At 34.4% G+C, this 20,999-nt stretch overlaps 1 protein-coding gene across 2 annotated transcripts in view; it reads left to right on the plus strand.

The window, feature by feature from the left end:
- The window catches only part of LOC143226329 (myelin regulatory factor-like), a 96,260-nt gene that overhangs the window by 64,625 nt on the left and 10,636 nt on the right, over window positions 1–20,999 (plus strand). For both annotated transcript variants that reach the window (XM_076457147.1, XM_076457148.1), the window contains 11 exons: window positions 5,629–5,931; window positions 6,324–6,388; window positions 7,749–7,942; window positions 9,593–9,792; window positions 15,710–15,843; window positions 16,259–16,442; window positions 17,473–17,668; window positions 18,828–18,904; window positions 19,689–19,890; window positions 20,462–20,542; window positions 20,775–20,894. In XM_076457147.1, coding sequence (XP_076313262.1) covers window positions 5,629–5,931; window positions 6,324–6,388; window positions 7,749–7,942; window positions 9,593–9,792; window positions 15,710–15,843; window positions 16,259–16,442; window positions 17,473–17,668; window positions 18,828–18,904; window positions 19,689–19,890; window positions 20,462–20,542; window positions 20,775–20,894 — 1,756 coding nt within the window. The remainder of the gene's footprint in view (window positions 1–5,628; window positions 5,932–6,323; window positions 6,389–7,748; window positions 7,943–9,592; window positions 9,793–15,709; window positions 15,844–16,258; window positions 16,443–17,472; window positions 17,669–18,827; window positions 18,905–19,688; window positions 19,891–20,461; window positions 20,543–20,774; window positions 20,895–20,999) is intronic.

Consider the following 20,999-nt stretch of genomic DNA (forward strand, 5'->3'; position numbering starts at 1 on the left):
TATAAAACACTGAAATCCAATATACCGTGTAAGTTTAAACTAAAGAAACTATTTTGATTATATCATTCCTATTGTTTGAACTAAAGAAACTATTTTGATTATATCATTCCTATTTCTAGGAGATTAACGGTTGTCCTCGTTTTCATCAAAGCAAAATGAAAGCGCGTTTGAAATCTTTAAAATAACGGAGATGTTTTTGTTTTGTAATTGACACTTTTTGTCAATTGAAATAAGAATTGTTATACTGCATAGTTACAATGAAAACAAAGCCAATATATATATATATAAAGAGAGAGAGGATATACTCCAATATGTTTCATATAGATACTTGGTCAGATTCTGTTTCTCAGTGGGGTTGCTATGTTCTGTTGTGGTCACCTTGCGTGGCTAAATTACAGGAAATATCTGACAGTTGGTTTAGGCAACATGAGGGTTGAATTGTAGGTGTGTTCTGACACAGTTTGATATCATTCCATAATTAAATGTGGATTTGTTCAGTGCACGTCGTTTCATAGCTAATGAAACAGAACGAGCAGCCAAACTACGTGATCAAGTAATTAAGCATTCTAACTCGTACAAAGTTTATTATTATTATTATTTATTGAAACTATAATAAGAAGTTTTAAGGGATAATAATCTCACGGTATACATTTATTTATTCTTAAAAAATTTATCTAATATCTTGGAAAATATAAATATTTTTGGTTCTAAATTTATACATCGAATAAGATAAGAAAGGTTAGATTTATTTTAAGGAGTTCGAATGTGAAACAGTGCATGACGTATTCACACTGCTCGCGACTAAGTGTAACCGTGTAAACAAGTTGGTCTTATATCGAGATTACTTTAACACTTAAAAAAACAACAAAGTAATATCGTATTATTTAAAATAATGTGGACATTTTGGTGTATAGTTAGTTATCACCATTAGATTCCATCTGGGAACATAGGGCCGCAATCGCTTGCGGATTCTTCAACAAGTATTTAAGTGAGTAGGTTGTTAGCCCACTGCACCGAATCGTCCCTAATTTAGCAGTGTAAGACTAGAGGGAAGGCAGCTAGTCATCACCACTCACCGCCAACTCTTGGGCTACTCTTTTACCAACGAATAGTGGGATTGACCATCACATTATAACGCCCTCACGGCTGGGAGGGCGAGCATGTTTGGCGCGACGCGGGCGCGAACCCGCGACCCTCAGATTACGAGTCGCACGCCTTACGCGCTTGGCCATGCCAGGCCATTTTGGTGTATGGATGAATATATCAGTGTTATATCAGCGGACTTAGACATAATTGGCTGATATCAGATATCAACCTCTTATACTTTGCTATTTTCAAGAGGTTTGTCACAACATTGCCTGAAATGTCAGATTTCAACGTATTGTTTATTTTACCGTTGCTGTTTTCACTCGTTATTTTACCGGTTTCATATTACACGGGTATAATAAGTTTGACCTTGTAATATCAGCAGAAATTTCAAGATTTTAGTTAAAGTATTTGACCGTAAAAAATAATTAGTTTTGCTTGGAATTTTATTTGTTGTCAAGCGCAAAGCTACAAAAAGGGTTGTCTACGTTCTGTCTACCACGAGAAATCGAACCCCGGATTTTAGCATTGTTTCCAGTTCCTACGCGAAAGCTCGCTGGTAGCTCATGGTACGTCTGAGGTCATGTGACGCAGAAATTAGGATTACAATACAACGTTATTACGTGCAGAGCACCTTGCTCACTTGATCATTTGTGGTTTAGGTCACCTCCTATAGTTCCCCGCTGGTACGGCGCTAAGTCTACGGATCTACAACGCTAAAATTAGGGGTTTGATTCCCCTCGAGGGACACAGCAGATAGCCCGATGTGGTCTTGCTATAAGAAACACACCCACACACTCGTATCCACTACGTCAATATTTATTTTTACAACTTGTAAATTCGTTTCAGTCAGATTAATACCAGGTGTTTAGAGACTATTGAAAGAGCATTAGACGATGAGAAATAAATCATCGAAATCAATGTGACACGTAAAACGTAATTTAAGAATACGCTCAATTGATTATAAATTTGTGTAATTATGCAGGTGATCCCCCTGCTGATTGGGTACTAAAAGTAACATGATTATTTTATTTGAAGCTCAGTTAAAAGAGTCCCGGATGCCCTCAAGACTGTGTATCAAACCACAGAGGTAGCAAATCATTTTAAACGTTTTTAAAGAGTGCACAGTTATCCTTCGTGTGAATTTTAGGTATGGAAACAAACGTTTGTGTGTTAGAGCGAGTAAAGTTTAAGCCTTAATGTGTGTGAGACGGAAGATGGGCAATGTACCTTTTAACAGCAAGAGGGACATCTTTTTAATAAACACTTGTAACAGTATGAGTTTAAACATTTTTTGTCAACGAATTTTGCGCAGAATTTTCATAATCAGAATAAAAATTCCGAAAGGAATCTAAGAATCAACAGTTAGGACTAAAATTTCGATTTGTTTTAATTATTTTAGCTCATCCCAAACAAATGTTGATGGAAAAGAAAGTATCAACATTTCAATTCTAATATTTTATGTTGTATGAAACATTTTTCCAAAGATGATATCATATGGCGCACATTTCTTTTAATGACTGTGTATATGATCATACGATGGACGACTGAGAAGTGTATCACATATTTACTGTATTTGGGGTACTGTTGGATAGACAGAAAAATACTAAGCAAATAAACTTGATTTCATGATTTACGACGTGCTATGTGGACCACAGGGTATCCAGAAAGGTAGCTATCATAGACTGAATGTCTGTGCACGTGTGCCGAATGTGTTCAAAATGTTCATCCACAAATAGCGTACTGTTGACGTTCAAATCGGATTACCTTCACGCCAGAAAATAATATCTAACATTCTCTTTGTTACAATGGCATCGACTTCTGGGACACCGTTTACAAACGCCGTGATCTTATGTGTATGATGCACACGCAAAACAAACCTTAAAGAATATAAGAAGAAATAATTACTACAATGAGGTTATTTTGTGACTCGTTAAATTAATAACATTTTAAAAACACGTCAACTGATAATGAATTCGGAAATCTTCCGTTTTAGATTATTAGTATTTTTTCCGTTTTACGGTTAAAAATCCTAGAGAGGATAACGACAATTATGAATATTATTAAATATGGGGAACTTGATAGGTGGAATTCAAGAAGTCAAAACGACATTTTAACAATGTGCATTGGAGCGTACACTTCTTTAAAACAATACAAAATATTATATGACTTGAGTAATAAAGGTTTTAATAGGGCATGCATGAGGAACTTGAGATATAAGTGGCTGCGTTCATGAAACACAATCGCTACGAGTTAACACTATATCAAAAATGGTGGACGAGTCACTAAGCGCCACCTGTTTGTCAGTACCACGACTACATTTCATTGCACGACAGTATATTCCGTGCTATTGATAAGAATAAACAAATGAGCAGAACGTATATGATGCACCAAACGTCAAAACTATCACTCGTCACATAAAATTATATTGTGATTATAAGATTTAAATCTTTGGACTGTGTTGTTCGAGAAATATTTATTTTGAATCATATAAATGTTGCTTAACACAAAAAAAGACAAACAAGAATTAAAACTATGCTGTTGTTTTTCTTTCCTTTGCTGATTTTGACGTATTTACGGCTCATAAATTGTTCTTAAAGTAAAAAATATTTAAAGTTAGACCAAAAACAAATGGGATGGATGTGGCCAGGAAGTAAGCATAGCGACTGTGGCTCCGAAAATCTAGTTTGTGTTCCTTTACCACATAAAAAACCAATATAATTTGAAGCCAAAAGTGCGTTATTCAGGTGATAATCAAATCACTCGGCCCGGCATGGCCAGGTGGGTTAAGGCACTTGACTCGTAATCCGAGGGTCGCAGGTTCGAATCTCCGTCGCACCAAACATGCTCGCCCTTTCAGTCTTGGGGACGTTATAATGTGACGGTCAATCCCACTATTCATTGGTAAAAGAGTAGCACAAGACTTGGCAGTGGGTGGTGATGACTAGCTGCCTTCACTCTAGTCTTACACTGCTAAATTAGGGACGTCTAGCACAGACCACCCTCGAATAGCTTTGCGCGAAATTCAAAACAAACAATCAAATCACACTCTTCGGTCAGACAAATGTTTTTGAAATGTTTGCCTTATCATATAATTATGCATAATTAATCTTGTTGCCGTTTCTGTTTTTTTATGTACTCTCGTGTTTATACGTAATTGTTTTATGTAATTTTATCAAGTTCATCTTACGGATGTAAATAAAATGCAGCTAGACTAAATCGACAGACAACTGCTTTAACGTCTAGTTATCAGATGCCTTGATTAAATTTCGCATCATGCTCTTAGGCGTAATGCACTTCATATCTTGTCGTGTGAAAGCCCACCTATCGAAACCTTATTCATATAATGGCATGTAAAAGCACGTTTCTTGATAACACTAGAGCTGATGAAAGAACATTTTCTGATATTCCATACGTATTTATAGTTTAGGTATGTGAAATCATGAAGCTCTTAGAGTGTAGTGGGCATTACTAGGTCAATCGTTGGAGCTACTCTATTCAACAGTTTAAGTTACCAAATCGAAAGACTCAAAATGGAGGGGTATAAGCACTGGAGATACAGTTTGTATAAGACCATGAGTAGCTTTCTAAAGTTACAAAATTTTGTTGTGTGATTTGTATACTTGAAGTGACCGTTATGGCTAGGTGGTTAGGGCGCTCAATTAGTAATAAATAAGGGTGACGGTTTCGAGTCCCTGTTCCACCAAACATGCTCGCCCTTTCAGCTGTGGGCCGTTAAAATGTCACGGTCAATCCCACTATTCGTTGATAAAAAGAGTAGTTCAAGAGTTCACTGTGGGTGGTGATCATACACTGCTAAATTAGGGATGGCTAACACAGATAGCCCTCATGTAACTATGTGCGAAGTTCAAAAACAAACAAGAATCCTTGAAGTGATATTTAAAGAATTTAAGTATATTTTTATCTCTAGCCCATTTACTATTAATTTATCAAAGTAACTGTTGAATTTTATCATATACAATTGGATATATTTTGTTACACAGTTCAATTATTGAATTTATGACAATCAAGTGAAAGCGTGTGTTTTTTGTTAGTAAACAATGTAAATCAGTTAGTCTTTTTCCAAAGATTTGTTTTTTTAATTTAGTAAAGACGTATATTCAGTTGTGATTAAACACAGCCAGGTTTGTATTTCTTGGGAGTATGTTCTATTATGAGTAATTACAGCCAGGTTTCTTTTTTGGGAATGTTTGTTCCACTTTGTCAAGGAGTATGTTCGATGAGTAACAACAACCAGATGTGCCATTTTGGAAGGATGTTACCTGTGGTTTATATGTGTGGGTACACATTTTATTATTAATAAACACTGTGAAATGCCGTACATATTTGTTTGATATCTTGGCAATAGGAGGGTCCAGAAATTAAAAAAATGTAAATAGGTTAGCCTCTGAGTGTTGTGATATATTTCCATGTATGTGTGTTTAATTGCATTTCTTGTAAGCCTACATTCATTTTGTATTATACATATTGAACTATGGCTAATTCTAAATGCAACTGAAAGATGAAATGTTTGGTTTTCAGTGATTTTCCCGATGCCTTGGTTAAAAGTGATCTAAAATTATCAGAAACTTCTGTGGTTAAGTCCTCAACATCCAGCCAACCGACTTTTCATACTGCACCAGTTTATTCAGGGGTCACTACAAGTGCTTGCAACAGCTTCTCAGTCACTCAGCAAATTGCAGATACTACATGTGAAAGTCCAGCTTCAACTTCAGATTTGTATGTGACTGGGACGTTTGTGCCATCTAGTGATCATCCAGTGGAAGTTGACAGTAGCATCAAGAAACAGAAAACCATAACTAACATCACTACTTTTTCACAAAGGTTGGATATATAATTTTCAATGCTTTAGCTTGTTTATTTGTAAAATAATAAGTTGTTTATAATTAGGCATATTTCAGGAAACATACCACAAGTAAACAAAGTTTGTGTACTAGTTATTAGCTGAGCATGAAAATGGTTATGCACTTTTCATTTAATTATGTGTGGCTACTTCTGATATAGTGTGAGTTAGGCTGTTTGGGAGTTGTCATATTCAATATAGATATCTAGCATTTTTTTTTACAAATTTACAGTCACTTTTTTAACATTTGTTTAAAAAGCTGTTCTGTTTTAGTTTTATTTGGCTTGTGTACATTATAAAAGTAGATTGAATTTGGCAATAATTAAAAACTACAAGAAAACCTACAGTTTGACTTAAGTTACTTATATTGTAGTCATCAGCTTCCTGATAGTCCACCAGATTCTGGATCTGAACCACCTTTTTCTCCACCAAATGAGGGTAAGTAATTTTTTAAAATATGTTTTTCAATCATAAGAGTCCACCAGATTGATGATCAGAAACACAATTTTCTGCAACAAATGATGATTAAATTATTTATTAATTTAAATTAATTTCCATCCAGACAGTTAATTCCAGATCCAGGATCAGAACTGCCTTTTATTATTCCAAAAGATGCCTAACTTTTTTCTTTCTCTTTTTACAAATATAATTTTCTCTCCAGATCTTTCTTCAGATCCAGGATCAGAAAGTTTAATTGAAAAGTACAAAGATAAAATCTGAACAAAAGTGTAGTTTAGCTAGCTTGATATATATGATTATAGAACTAGTTATTACAAATAGATTTAGCTAGTAAATTCCAAAATATAGAACATACCAATAAAGGCAGGAATGTCGAGAGCCACCACAGACCCCAGGGATCCCCCCTCTCTCTCTCTTTTTCAACATTTTTAAGAACTTATTCCTAAATTAGGACAACAATGAATTCATAAACAATATAAAATCATAGCAGTAGACATTAATAAAGTAACAACAAATATATATCAAATATATAAAGTAATAAATATGTATTAATTATTACTCAAATTATTATTTCAATCATTCTTAATGTGCCAATCATCTAGGTGCAAAGAAAAGACAAAATTGTGTTTTTTTATGATTAAATGAAGATATAGTCTAAAGGTGCTTAGTGGGCTTTACAGCATAAACAGGCCCAGCCCCTAAGCAGTTGCTCCCTTGGCCCCCCACCTTCTGTTGGTAGGCCTTAATGGAGGCAAATCTCAAACTTTTAATATAGTACATCATTTTACAAGACCTCACTTAAAAAATTAATAGATGAAGCTAATACTAATGAAATACTTTTACAAGACATTCTTCTGGGACCTTTTGTCATTAGAAATATAGTTAGATTACTTCAAAATACAGTTGCATGCAATTTAAAAAATTTTGGATAAAAATGACATGTAACACATAATGTTCATTGAGGTAAGAATTTGCTTTAATGTTTTTAATTGGAAAAAAAACAAGTATTGATGATATTCCCAGAACTTAATAGAGTTAGGTTTTCTTGTGTGTTTTTCAATCTATTAAACATTAATCAAATTTCATAACCTCTGTCAGAATTCCCTGTCAAGATATTATTGTATAATATTTTGTATAACAAATTTTCTAATACAATTAAAGTTTGCATTATATTTTAAACCTGTTTTGTGTTTTAAATGTTTTTAATAGTTTACTAAAAATGAATAACCTGTACATTATATGTGAATGTAGCTCAATGCCATGTTTTGAATCTACAGAATATTAACATTTTGCATGAAAATGGTTGTTTGTTCTTTGCATTTGTTATATTTATTTTCAGACCCTAAGCTCAGTATAAGCAGCAGGAGAACCGTACAGAACGAGATGATGCAATCACAGCAAGAAAGTTTGAAACACTTCATAAACTACAGTAATACTCAGCCCCTCAAACACCTGCCTCCAGAAACTAGCCTGACCATAACCCCTCCTCACCAACATTCAGTGAGCCCAACATATGTTCAAGCCAACTGTAAGGTATGTCTTGAAACTGTTAGTTAAAAACACTTAGCTGACAAACTACTATAGCTTTTGAAGCATTCTTTGCTTATATTCCATCACTGTGTAAGGCCTACTTTGTCTCACTCTTCCAAACAGCACTTATTAGCTATGAATTTGGCAAAACTAGTCCTCTAAATTTAAGCCTCTATGTAAGGTACTTCTCTCTTCTTTACTTAAACTTACTTTATGGTGAAGAAAAGAAATTAAAATATAAATAAACATTATATTTAAAACAGAAAGAAATCAGAAAATATAGAATGAATGACATAAAAGTTTGTGCTTATCATAGAGTATTAAGATAATTCTTTGAGAGGATGTTTACAAAGAAAATGCAAATGGTTAAAAAAAATATATGGATAGATAAGTTCCACAGAAGATATACTGACAAAAATTAATTCATTTTTTTAAGTGCTGCTGATCAAGCAGTTTCAGTAGGTAATACATATTTTCAGAAAATACTTTAAGTACTTTGAGTTGCTTGTCTCATAAGTGAATTTATGATTGAAATACTTGCACTATTTTTCTTACATCATCAGGTGCAGTGTTTGCTTTTACATGGTTTCTTTATGATATTAATTTTTAAAACATTCAAATAAGGTTAGGTAACAGAAGTGAAAGTTTTATAGCAATCACAGGCAAGCCATGTGGCTACAGAAGCTATGCCATCAAGACATGTATGTAGAGGCCCCACACTTTAAACAGAAAAGTTGAAAAAACACATTCTGCTCCTTGAGGAAAAGTGAAAATACATAGTTAGTGGTTTGCCTCATAATGTATGTTTATAACTCTATCCTTACCAATTAAGATATCAAACAGACATATATGACCAATATGCTCACATTGTTTTAGTTTTATTGTTCTGGAAACACTTGCTAAAGATAAGTGACTTATACTTTATATAATATATTAGAATGTGTCATTACTAATTAAATAGTATTTTTTGTGAAATAAAATGTGGCTGTGTAATATACCCATGCCAATAAATGTCTATTATCAAACATATATAGTTATGTTCTTTAGTATACCAATTTTTGAATATGTTCAAATTTCCACACATTTTCATGTAGCTGGCTTATTCCAACGTATTAGACATTCTCACTAAAAAGAAGTACTACACAGTAAACCCAGTATGTGAGTGGCAGCTATTTTTTTTAAATAAACTTAAACCTACTTAGTAGCATTTCTACAGATATACCAGAATTTATTTTGTTCTGGTTTATGTAGATTTAAGGTGAAAGTAATAACAATAATAATCCTTCATTTCAGAAAAAAAGTTTGAATCATACAATTTTTCTTCATTAGAAGAACTTGATTTTCAGAAGTTGAGATACATTTTTGTTTTTGTTGGAATATTGAGGCTTAGAAGGTTTTTAACTTTATTATACTATCTATAAGCACAACAAATAACCATTAGTATTGTGACTTAAATTTGTAATGAAGATATTAAAATTTAGAGAATAATAACAATATTGGGAAACTTGGTAATGGTTGTCTAGGAAAATTCCAAAAAAAACAATATTCTTACTTTTTTCATGCAAGAGGGATATTGATTCTACATTTTTTTATATTTATTTATTTAGCAAAACATACAGAAAGAATTTATTTGAGTTCTGTTATTTCTTCCAGCCACAGCAGGTCAACCATACACCACTACCAGCACACACAGGAAACCACTTAGGTCATCTTCCTGTTCACACAAGTACTCATTCACTGCTCAGCCAACTGCCACAGCCAATAACAAACCCTATTACACTAGGACTGCAGCAACAGCAACCTCCTTGTTCCCTTATCCCTCCAGTTAATCACTTAACAACCTTGTATAATAGGTATGTTATTAGTGACCTTTTTCAATTGTTTGTTCTTTTTTTTTTAATATTCTGTCAAAACCTCTGTAGAATTTAGTGAGTTACTTAAAGCCTTCTTGTTCCAGTATCAACCCAGATGTCCATGTACTTACTTAAATGAATGTGGAACAGAGAGTTGTATATAATTGTCATGGAAAAAGTCTCTGTTTTGGTTTCTAATTCAATTGTCATGATTAATATAGTACTTCCACCACCTATAGTTTACCTTAGATTTAATTCAGAAGTTTAGGTTGTTTCAATAGTTTAAACTTGGCTAAATTTGATTAACAATGAACATAATTCTTCAAGCTTGCTCTACGATGAAAACAAGTAGGTGAAACTGTACCTAACTCTGGGATTAGAGAAGCTAAAACTACATAAATAGTTTTAATATAAGGTGTTTTTTTTATTTCAATTTATTTATTTTATTTCAGTGTTTTCAAATAGATACTCCAATTGATATTATTGTTTTTAAGAGAAAGACATTTGAGCTTTTACAAATACTTAGATAACTTAGTATTACGATACCGTACTTACCACTCTCACAAAATTAGCAGTTATCATTCACTTCTGCCCTCTATATGTGAATTTTTCTTTGTGCATGCCACAAGCCTTCCTCTCCCCCCTCACAATAATGAGGTTCCTTGTTACCTATTTAGAGGACAGTTCCTGAACCAAATGCTAGTCTTACTCATGCCCAATATTCAATATTCTTGGCTGCATCTTACCACGACCACTCTCTTACGGTATTTTTCTTCCATACATCTCCTATCTGAAGTTCTTTACAGAAGTTCTCTCCTCCACTTTAGCACAGATTCCATCTTCATCTCTTGTGTTACATATGAGGTTTCTTTGTTGTTAGGACCTTGTAGGTCAGGATGCACTTTTGGCTCAGATTAATTTACCCTCAACAATCTTGGGGATTTATGTCTGGCACCTTTTCTATGTTGATAAAGTTTCTGAAACTATCAAGTCTTGAGCAACATTTGTCCACTAAAAATCCACCCTTATGACTTTTGTAGCCAATTTGTCTCAATCACAACCTCATATGCCTCCCGTTCCCACTTTCCATCCCTTTCTCTTTCCAGTTCTTATTTTTCCTTCTAATCAGGGTACTCTTTTTCGTTTTCCTCAGTGACATACCCTCCATCACCATCATTACCAGTTACTACCCTATGGGTTTGGCTGTTCGAGTTTATTCCTTGCTGGTGTCCCTTTGTCAATGATAAATGGGTGGAATGAGTTCTGTGAGAATTATTTGTTATCCAGTTTCTTTCCCCAACTTTCTGTTTCTCCTTGCTTTGTTTCATTTCCTCCTCTTCCTTGAGATTCTCTGACTTTCCATCATCTGTCAGCAGCAGATCGACAATTGATTTTGCAGTGGTCAGTTTAACTGGTTCTAGTTTTTCCTGGGGATTTTATTCTGGACTTTTTTTGTCTCTACAAAAACTGGAATTTATGGCAGGTAATCAGTTTATCCTGCTTCAACCATTTTATTTCACTACCTATGTTCACCAAAAAGTATTTTCTCATCCTGAGATTGGGATTTTCCACAGGGTTGTGGATGACAAAAATGGATGTCTCCAACACTTACACATTCTGATAGCAGATAAGTCTCACCCTTACTTTCAGTTTGTCCATCTTTGTGTGGTTCATCAGTTTCAGGTATTTCCTTGTGGATTTGTCAAATAATCTGGGCTTTTGTGCATCATCTCCAAGCTCTGTGGCTGAAAGTTCATTATTCCTTGGATGATTGGCTCCTTCTGGACCATTCTGAGAAGGAATTAATTACTCATACTCACCAACACCTTTATGTGGTGATTCAAATTAGAGAAGTCATTCCTTCAACCCACTCAATATATGGTTCAGTTAGAGGTCTTTTTAACAGGAATATCAGTCAAAAATCAGTCACTGCCTTCTCCTTTATGACTTCATTCAATGGAACTTTTGGTTCATCATATCCTCTCAGCTCAGTGTCACTTATTGCTCACAAGGTTCTATTGTGAGAATATAGTCCTCCATGATTGCAGTAGTCCCTCTCAGTCATGCCCATACAAGATCCATTCAGTGGGCCCCTTATGAATGATGGAAACTAGCTTGGTATCTTATCTATACCTCTATTTCCCTTCCTCCTTCTCTGGGAGATGATCTGCAATGGTTTCTGGACAAAGCTCATACATCATCAGACTTGTCTCTTCCTTCCCCATGTCTGGATCTCATGGAAACATCCATTCAGGGTTGGGAGGCATGGGTCAATCACCAGGAAGCTTAGAACTCTTGGTCTGCAGACAAACCATCTTGCATATCAACATTTTTGAACTTTCTTCTGGTTGACTGTAATTTTTTGGTGATGGTTCATTCAAACAGTACTATGGTGGTGGCACATATCAACTTTCAAGGGGCATTCAGTCTAGATATCTAGGTTTTTTTATGTTAGATATAATATACTGGGCCCACACACATTACATTCATCTTATAGCATGTCATCTGCTGAGTGATTTCAACCTAGTTATGGATCGCCTTTTGTGCCACAACCAGATCTATACAACAGTGAGGGTATTAGATCCACTTGTTTCTAGGGATCTTTGCTGTTGGTGGGTGGATGCCTTTGACACAGGCCTCAAAACAAAATTGCTCTTCTTTTTGTCACTGGTACCACATCTGCAGGCTTTGATGGTTGATGCCTTCAGCTAAAATTGGTCACACAATTATTTTTTTGTGTACTCTCCCATCAAATTACTTCATTGATTGATTTTTCTTGTCCATTAAACTACTGGTCGGGTCCTCCTTGTTGTTCCCTATTAACCAGCTCAACCTTGGTTTCCAAGGCTACAACATTTGCCACTATCCTTTACTTATCTCTCTTCCTCCTTCTCCCTCCCTTCTTCACCTACCTCGATTCCATATTCTCATTCCAACCTACATATCCTGCATCTTCATGCTTGGCTTTTGTCTGGTTTTTGGTGAGACTTTCTGGTTTCCCACTTCATTGTTAGTTAGTTCCATATGGCTGTCTTCCATGGAAATATACCAACACAAGTGGAAAATCTTTCACTGTTGGTCTACTAACAGGAGGTTTCCTGCTCAAAAACCTATGGTGGCTCTTTGGTCTCTTCACTTTCCAGATATTAGATATGTTTCTTTTTCTCTTATACTATAGAGTTTTTACTTCCCCTGTTCTTACTGTGCTCATGCATTTCTGCCAGTTACATTGTCCTCACAAGCATCCTGCACTTCTGGATTGGGACATTAATGTGGTCCTACATTCCCTCGTTTTACTTCTATTTTCTTCTTCTTTTAGTCTGTTGACATCAACAGTTGGATTTGTTTGCCATTGATGTTTCAAATACCCTTTATCACCCCACCTATCACCTTCTTCTTTATCAAGATTGTTCTCCCAAAAATCTCAGCAACTTGGGAGGATTGTTCCTCCTTTTTTCATATGTCCCTTCCTTCTATATCTCATCTTTACCTGCACCCAGATTTGGATAAGCTTTTGTCTGGTCACAGCCTTTTGTTGTTATATAGCCCATATTGCAGCTTTTCAAGGTATACATTCCTGACAGAGTTCCTTTCTTCTTGAACTTTACCTTCCACCCTCACCAGTTGTGTCTTTCCTTTGGTTCAATTGGTCTATTCTTCCTTACCTTCTTCCTCCAGTACCTTGTTTCATGTTTTTTCTTGTCAAATCTGACACTACACTTTTCCCAGCTTCTCATCTTCATTTCTCATCATCAAAAAAATTTCACTGTATGGAATGTGCTCCATTTCAAGTATGTTCATATCCCTTTATTTTAATCATATCTTGGTTTCCTCTTCTTTTGGGTTTCATCTACCACTTGTGACCATTCTACAGACTTTGTTGTGATTCTATCTGGTAATTTTTTTTATACTTTCTTTTTTTCAGGGACCATTTTAATCTCTTTCTTCCATGGATTCCAGTTAGTGGCAAGTGTTGTCTGAACAGGTATCTTTTAACTCTAAATCCAGATTGTACAGCTGTGTTGACTTGCACTTTATCTTCCATGGCTTTGCAACATTCACTGTGAAGATTAGGTGTTCCTCATAATTGCTTTGTGGTGAATAGTTTGTTTCATAAACATGCTTGATCAACATTGTGTCACTCATGATCTGCATGGATAAAGCAGAAGGGGACTGCTGCCCTCCTTGCCATGCCTTGAATGAATAATTTGGTGTGGTAATCTTTTTAAAATAAGATTTAATTGTTACCCATATCACTATCTCTGGTGGTGATGTTCCTCTAGAAACTCCACCACATTGTCACCTTCCTTTCATTAATTGCAGGATAAGAGTTGTTACCATTTTCCAATTCCAAGCTGCTGCAGTAGTTGATTGTGGAGGCACCCTCCTGAATGGTTCCACATAAAAGATGACAATATCCATTCAGTCAAGAATAGTGTGATGGTGTTCTACTGGTGTAGATGAGATTTGGCCTCCAGAGGAGCTGCACTATCACCTTGCTAGATGATGTGGTCTACTGATACCAATTTGCATAACCATTGGATTTGAGCCATTACCTTACTGGATGCCATGGCTTCCTGATACAATTTACACAACTACTGGAGTTGAGTTGTCACCATGCTGGATGACATTGCCTCCTGATATCATTTACATTGAAGTCGATCCATTAAAATTGCAGTTCACCCCTTTGATTGGGAGTCATCATTGTACCCTCATGTGGATGTTGGTAACCCATGGGGAGGTTTTGGATTACAGTGAACTGATCATCAGAAATCTTCACATGAGTTTGGGTTGTCTGTGTTCCTCTCCAAGTTACTTGGTCTATATTGCAAATCACATAGGTAATTTTCGGGATTGTTATGGTTCTATCCTTGTCCGTCCCTAATTCTCTTCTTCTGGGGATTTTATTGTCTTTGGATGGACCTAGCCTATGTCATGGCAGGGAGAGTTGATTCCATGCAATAAACACTCTTTTGATACTAGATGTTGATTTCTGGATCAATACGTCAGAGATAAAACCAGGAATCTTTATGAGTCTTAATTCCCAATTCTTTGGTTTGAGGTAAACACAGTATGATCCTTACCCTACCCTCATTTCAGTATCATTACCCCATGAGGAGAATTTGATCATAGTTGACTTACTGAGTATGACCTGCCACACCTTAGTCATTCTACACCCATGGACACATTCTTGTTTACCCACTTTTCTTCAGTGGGATTATGCTACCTTTACTTGCTCTGATTAGGATAACTTTCTTATCAAATTTTCTCCCATTTAGACATGCTCTTACCAATATTTGCCTTTATGTCTTACAGATTCCACACATTGGTGAAGAGTATACTTGGCTCAGAAGTGGTGTAATGCTTCTCTTCTGATATTTGTATCAATACCTCATTTTCAGGGGGTATCTTTAGATGCTTTCAGGGATACAGTTTTTTAGTTCCCAGCCATTGGTTATTCCTCCTCCTCAATGTAGGATCTAAGCTAATCATGGGAATGGAGGTAATTACTGTATTGGAAATTGTAATTTTCCAATACTGAACATGTATTTTCAATAGATACCTACCTCCTCTCACATTTCACACTCTTCCTCACCATTCATTCAGTTTTGACACCTTCTGCCAAATTTCAAAGTAATGGTTCAGTACAGAAGTGTAGAGAGAGTCTCATGCGTCATGTGGCTAAGATATGACACATGATGATTTCCATGAGGGACACGGTAATTGCAACAGGGGAGATCAGAAGGCTTGTAACATGCATAAGGAAAACATTTGTATACAGAGAGCAGCACTGAATGAAAGTAGCTAATTTTGTGAGAGGTGGTAACTAATGGAAATGCACTTTAAGTATACAAAAATTATAACTTCCTCATGTTTAGTATCTAATAGTTTTCATTTTGCACCTATTCCTCATCAGTGAAGACTTTCTGTCTGAAAACCTTGGTAGTCCCAGTCCCAATTTGTCCAGAAAGCGAAAATTATCAGACTCTTCAAAACATTCCATCACTGGCAGCCTACTTAATGGACTAGTCAGTATCAAACAGGAACCAAGTAAGATTTTCTCTTGATATCTTATCAAAAGTGTTTGCTTTAACAATGTGCTTTGTTACCTATGAATATCAATTGATCTATACCATGGGGATAATAACCTAACTTACAGAATTATTACAGTATATTTGAATTAATATTTGCAATTGCTCTTATGCAAAAGTTTGGTTGTATTAGTTTTGCATTACACAATCTTGACAGTAATTGTAGTATATCAAATATTTATACTAAACTAAAAGATGCTAATGAATGTTATATAATATGCAGATATAATATTAAAAAAAACTTAAAGTGTGTATCACAAATAATAAAATTTCCCTTTTGTAAAAGAGACAAATAATAAAATTGATAAGCATTTTTCTCCTGTTATCTCAATTTTTGCATCTTGTATTTAAAATAAATACCACCAATTTTCCAGGTGGATTGTCACCAGATCATCAGGGGGAAACTCCTCTACCAGGCACTGATGATGAGTATAGTTTTGACTTTAGCAGTCCTGACAACACTGCAGTATTTCTAGATGCTGTATATCAGTGTATTCGTTTCCAGCCGTTTCAACAGACTACGTGGCATATTCTTTGTGATGCTACCCTTAAAGAACTGTAAGTGAAGCATCTATACTGTAGCCTTTATAAAGAGCCTTCTTGTTTCTCCAGTTAACTCTCATATAGTCTGTTGTTATGCATGAAAAAAAACTAAACCCTGTTTTCTTGTCAATCTCTACACGGATAATCATCAAATATCTTGTTTTAACATGAGGGAGATTTTTTCTCTAAATAAGATTATAATTCATTTTCATTCCAATATTCATTTCTCTCTGTTTTTCGTTATAAGTTACCACAAAACACATTAACTTGTTTATCTGTTAAACTAAATTGTATTGTCTACATGTAATTTATCACCCCATTTAGCTGAACAGTACAAACTTGTATCATACAGTCTGCAGTGAGTAACTTAAAAATAGGTCCATTAAAAACGTATTTCTAAATTGAAATAATACTGTTGCCACAGATTAACCAATTCTGCTGGTCTAGATCCATTAGACTTACCTTGTACTGGAGAAGGAATGTTGTCTATAATTCTGAACTTACTACGTCTATCCACATCAAGTGTGACAAGCTTTGAAAAAAAATTTATAAGTCTGTTGTACAATAAAAATAAGATAAGCTCAAGGGTATACGTGGACATCTCTGTGAATTGATGACCTTAGTCTGACTCTCACTTTGACAAGTTGATGTTCTTGTGAATAATAAAAATACCTTTATCCATTATACAGTTTGCATATCCCATTTGTATAACCTCATGCATATACAACATCCATATATACAGCTTTTTAAGTATCTCAGCATTTTGTATCTGGTATTTACTTTTCTTTACCATGAACTTTCGATAAATCAGCACTGTAGGGAAAAATGAGTAGTTGATAACACTGACATCAAATGGTTTGTTGAATGGCACTCTGTAAAGATCATGACTGGCTTGCACATTTTAACCCCTACCCATTATCATGGGTATTCCTATACATATAACCTATGAGTATAGGAATAAAGTAGTTTTCTGACATTTATAGCTATAAACATCATGAAGTGGAAACTTAACTTTTATTAAAACTACTTGTTTTTACACCTCCAGGCCTCCTCCAAACTATAGGGTGGATGCTGACAAAGGCTTTAATTTTAGTAATGCTGATGATGCCTTTGTGTGTCAGAAGAAAAACCATTTCCAGGTCACAGTACATGTACAGTCAGTTGGAAATCCACAATTTGTAAAGACAGCAGAAGGTCTAAAGAAGATTGAAAGCTTCTTTCTTCACTTTCAAGGAGTAAAGGCATGTCTATATTCATAATATTTTCTATTTCATGCCATTAAACCTTTTTCAGTTAGGTTGTGTTAATATATAATAATTAAACAAGTTATTTTCAACACATAAATACATCATACTTTATACAGTAAAATAGTATTTAAATACTTCACAAAAAACTTAGTTTGGTCCTTAAAATGAAAATTCCTTCAAGCTTTATATAATTTTATGCTTTTGACCTGCAGTATAAGTTTACAAGAAGGCCTCAGCTAATATTAGACTGATGTGTGTGTGTGTTAAAAAGTCATGTATAACATTCACATTTTACATAAGACACTGTAGCAGACAAATTTCCAATCATCAATTTCAAGTCACTAGGCTTAAGATAAAATGGAATTGTTTCTATTCTGTTATCTGTTGGAAAAAATTTTTATGTGTGGAATAGCTTTATCATGAAGAAACTAGACATTGGAGAAAGAAGCAACCTATGATTTTATCTAATCTTATTAATAAGTATTTACTGTCAACAATAATGAGAAAATGCATTTCCCTAAGAACTAACTGCACTAGTATTACTTGTCGTTGTTGATTTTCCAAATCATATTCAAGTGAGACAAAACAAAAACAGATTAATATTTTATTATTAAAATATAGGTTTTTGTGTGTTTTTTTTTTATTCTGGGAGTTTAGTGGTGAAGTTGACCAAGTGCTACATGGAAACCTGCCTGAATAAGTTGATTATATGCCAACTTTTTGTCTAACTTTTGTTTTCATCATATTCAAAATCACGGTGTTGTTCTGAACTGATGTTTTGTTTTTATTCTGTTTTCAAATTTGTTGCAATAAATATTTGTTCAGTAATAAAAAATATTAAGTTATTTCTTGTATTATATTAAATTATAACTTGGACCAAAGAGGTACTAAGTTTTTATTATGAGACCTATTGCAAGGCCATTTTCTATTTAATAGTTCAGTAAAAAATCTTAGCAACATATTAGTAGATTTGGTTAGACTTTGATTAGATAACTTTTCAATTTCAAGGAATGTGATTCAGTGTAAAGCATGCTTAGATAACTGGCAAATACGACATTAATACAAATCATTATTTTATTAGGCTTAACAGTTTCAGAGATTTACAATTTTGTTAGCGTTTTTTAATGTATCTATTTAAACTGGTGCCTTGCAGGTTGAGTCTCCAACTCAGATAATCAAAATTGAACAATCCCAGTCAGACCGTAGCAAAAGACCATTCCATCCTGTCCTGTAAGTCTGTGTATAACACCATTTCTTCTTGTCCTATAAGTTTGTGTTTCTTTTCATGTATTTGTATAGATAAGATAAGATGCTGTTATTATTTTTGAGCCATCATTAAAAAGTGTAGAATGTAATTTATGCATGAAATGGCCACCAACAAATTTAAACACATATCTTTATCTCTGTAGATAAATAAACATACAGATTTTTAAGCACAAAATGTTTAAAAGCAAAAGCAGCACAAACATACGTATATTGGTACAGAGATTGCAGAAAATTCATATTAATTGTTTGTTTGTTTTGAATTTCGCGCAAAGCTACATGAGATCTATTTGCACTAGCCGTCCCTAATTTAGTAGTGTAAGACTAAACGAAAGGCAGCTAGTCATCACCACCCACCACCAACTCTTGGGCTACTCTTTTACCAACAAATAGAATTGACTGTCACATTATAATGCCCCCACGGCTGAAAGAGCAAACGAGCATGTTTGGTGTTAGGGGAATTCAAACCCGCAACCCTCGGATTACGAGTCGAACGCCTTAACCTACCTGGCCATGCTGGGCCTAATTCATATAAAAGTAAAAACAGTAATACTCATATGTGGAAAATGATTGATTCAAATGTTTAAAGTCATTCAGATTCAATTCAGACAACTAAATAGAATTTCATTGGCAGTATTCAATACTCTTTTGAAGTTAATTAAAATTATAAACAAAATTTACAGAAATGAAAAAGTTATTTTTTGACTCATAGTTAACTATAAAATTATTAAATGTCTTCCTGGTTTTACAGTATTGAAATTTCACCCGAACAAGTCACTAAGACCACTATTGGAAGACTTCACTTCAGTGAAACTACAACCAATAACATGAGGAAAAAGGGAAAGCCAAATCCTGATCAACGATATTTTTACTTGGTTGTCAGTCTCTGTGCACACAGTGGAGAACAAGCTTACCCAGTGGTAGCTCATGCTTCTGAAAGAATCATTGTGCGAGTGAGTTCAGATAACTTTCTTTCAGCTTTCAAGTAATTATTAGATAAGTAGAGCACATTCCTTGCTTTTAATAATTTTCATTATCATACAATTTTTTGTTCCATACTGGGACAGTAGTAAATCAATAGACTTACAACAACATTAAGATTCACAGTTCAATTCCACATGGTGATGTGCCAGATAGACCAACATGACTTAGCTCTATAACAAACAAGTTATACAATTTCCAGCAGATGAGCTGATTTTGGAAGATTTTAATGTATATATTTTTAAGCTAGTTGTTTTCATGTGTCCAGGTACTCATTTATACAGATATATTTTATATTTTAGGTTGTGTAAAAATAAAGAAATGAACAATTATATTTAACATTTTTTATGCCCAAATTCTAGTAGAGTTTATTATTGCATATTCAAATTAATAATAAGTTGACAAATTGGTTTGAAACCATTTTTCATAGTGGAACTTAGAATTGGGAAAGACTACAGTGTAGTTTAATAAGTTAGGAATTTCAGTGGATTAAAATAAACGTAAGTTACATCTTTGATTTCACAGAGACTAATATCTTTCCAGGCGTCCAATCCTGGTCAGTTTGAGAATGATATGGAATTGTCATGGCAGAAAGGCCACAACCCTGATACAGTATACCATGTTGTAAGTATATTCTATGCTTCTGATTTTAGTAAAAGTAGAAAGAGAGTATTTCTGTTGTTATTGTTTTTGAAATATTACATGCATAGTTTGAAAAGTTAGCAAATATGTATATATATATTTAATAATATTTACTACTTATGATCAGTTATTTCATTTTGAGCCTAAGTTTACTGGTTAGATTTGTTAAGTTTTCAATACTAAATACAAGAATCAGATTTCTTCTTTTTTATAGGGTCGAGTAGGAATCAATACAGATAGACCTGATGAATCTCTGGTTGTTCATGGTAATGTCAAGATTACCGGTCACATTGTACAACCCTCTGATGCTAGGGTGAAAAGTGAAACTGTAGAGGTAAACATTGAAACCTACCATTTCAAACTAACCTGATTGACACATACTAATAATTACAAACACTTTTTTTCCTTAAGAAATTCTAACTAAGTTAATTATTTACAT

Source organism: Tachypleus tridentatus, chromosome 9, assembly GCF_004210375.1.
Source record: "Tachypleus tridentatus isolate NWPU-2018 chromosome 9, ASM421037v1, whole genome shotgun sequence".
Taxonomy (NCBI): Eukaryota; Metazoa; Arthropoda; class Merostomata; order Xiphosura; family Limulidae; genus Tachypleus; species Tachypleus tridentatus.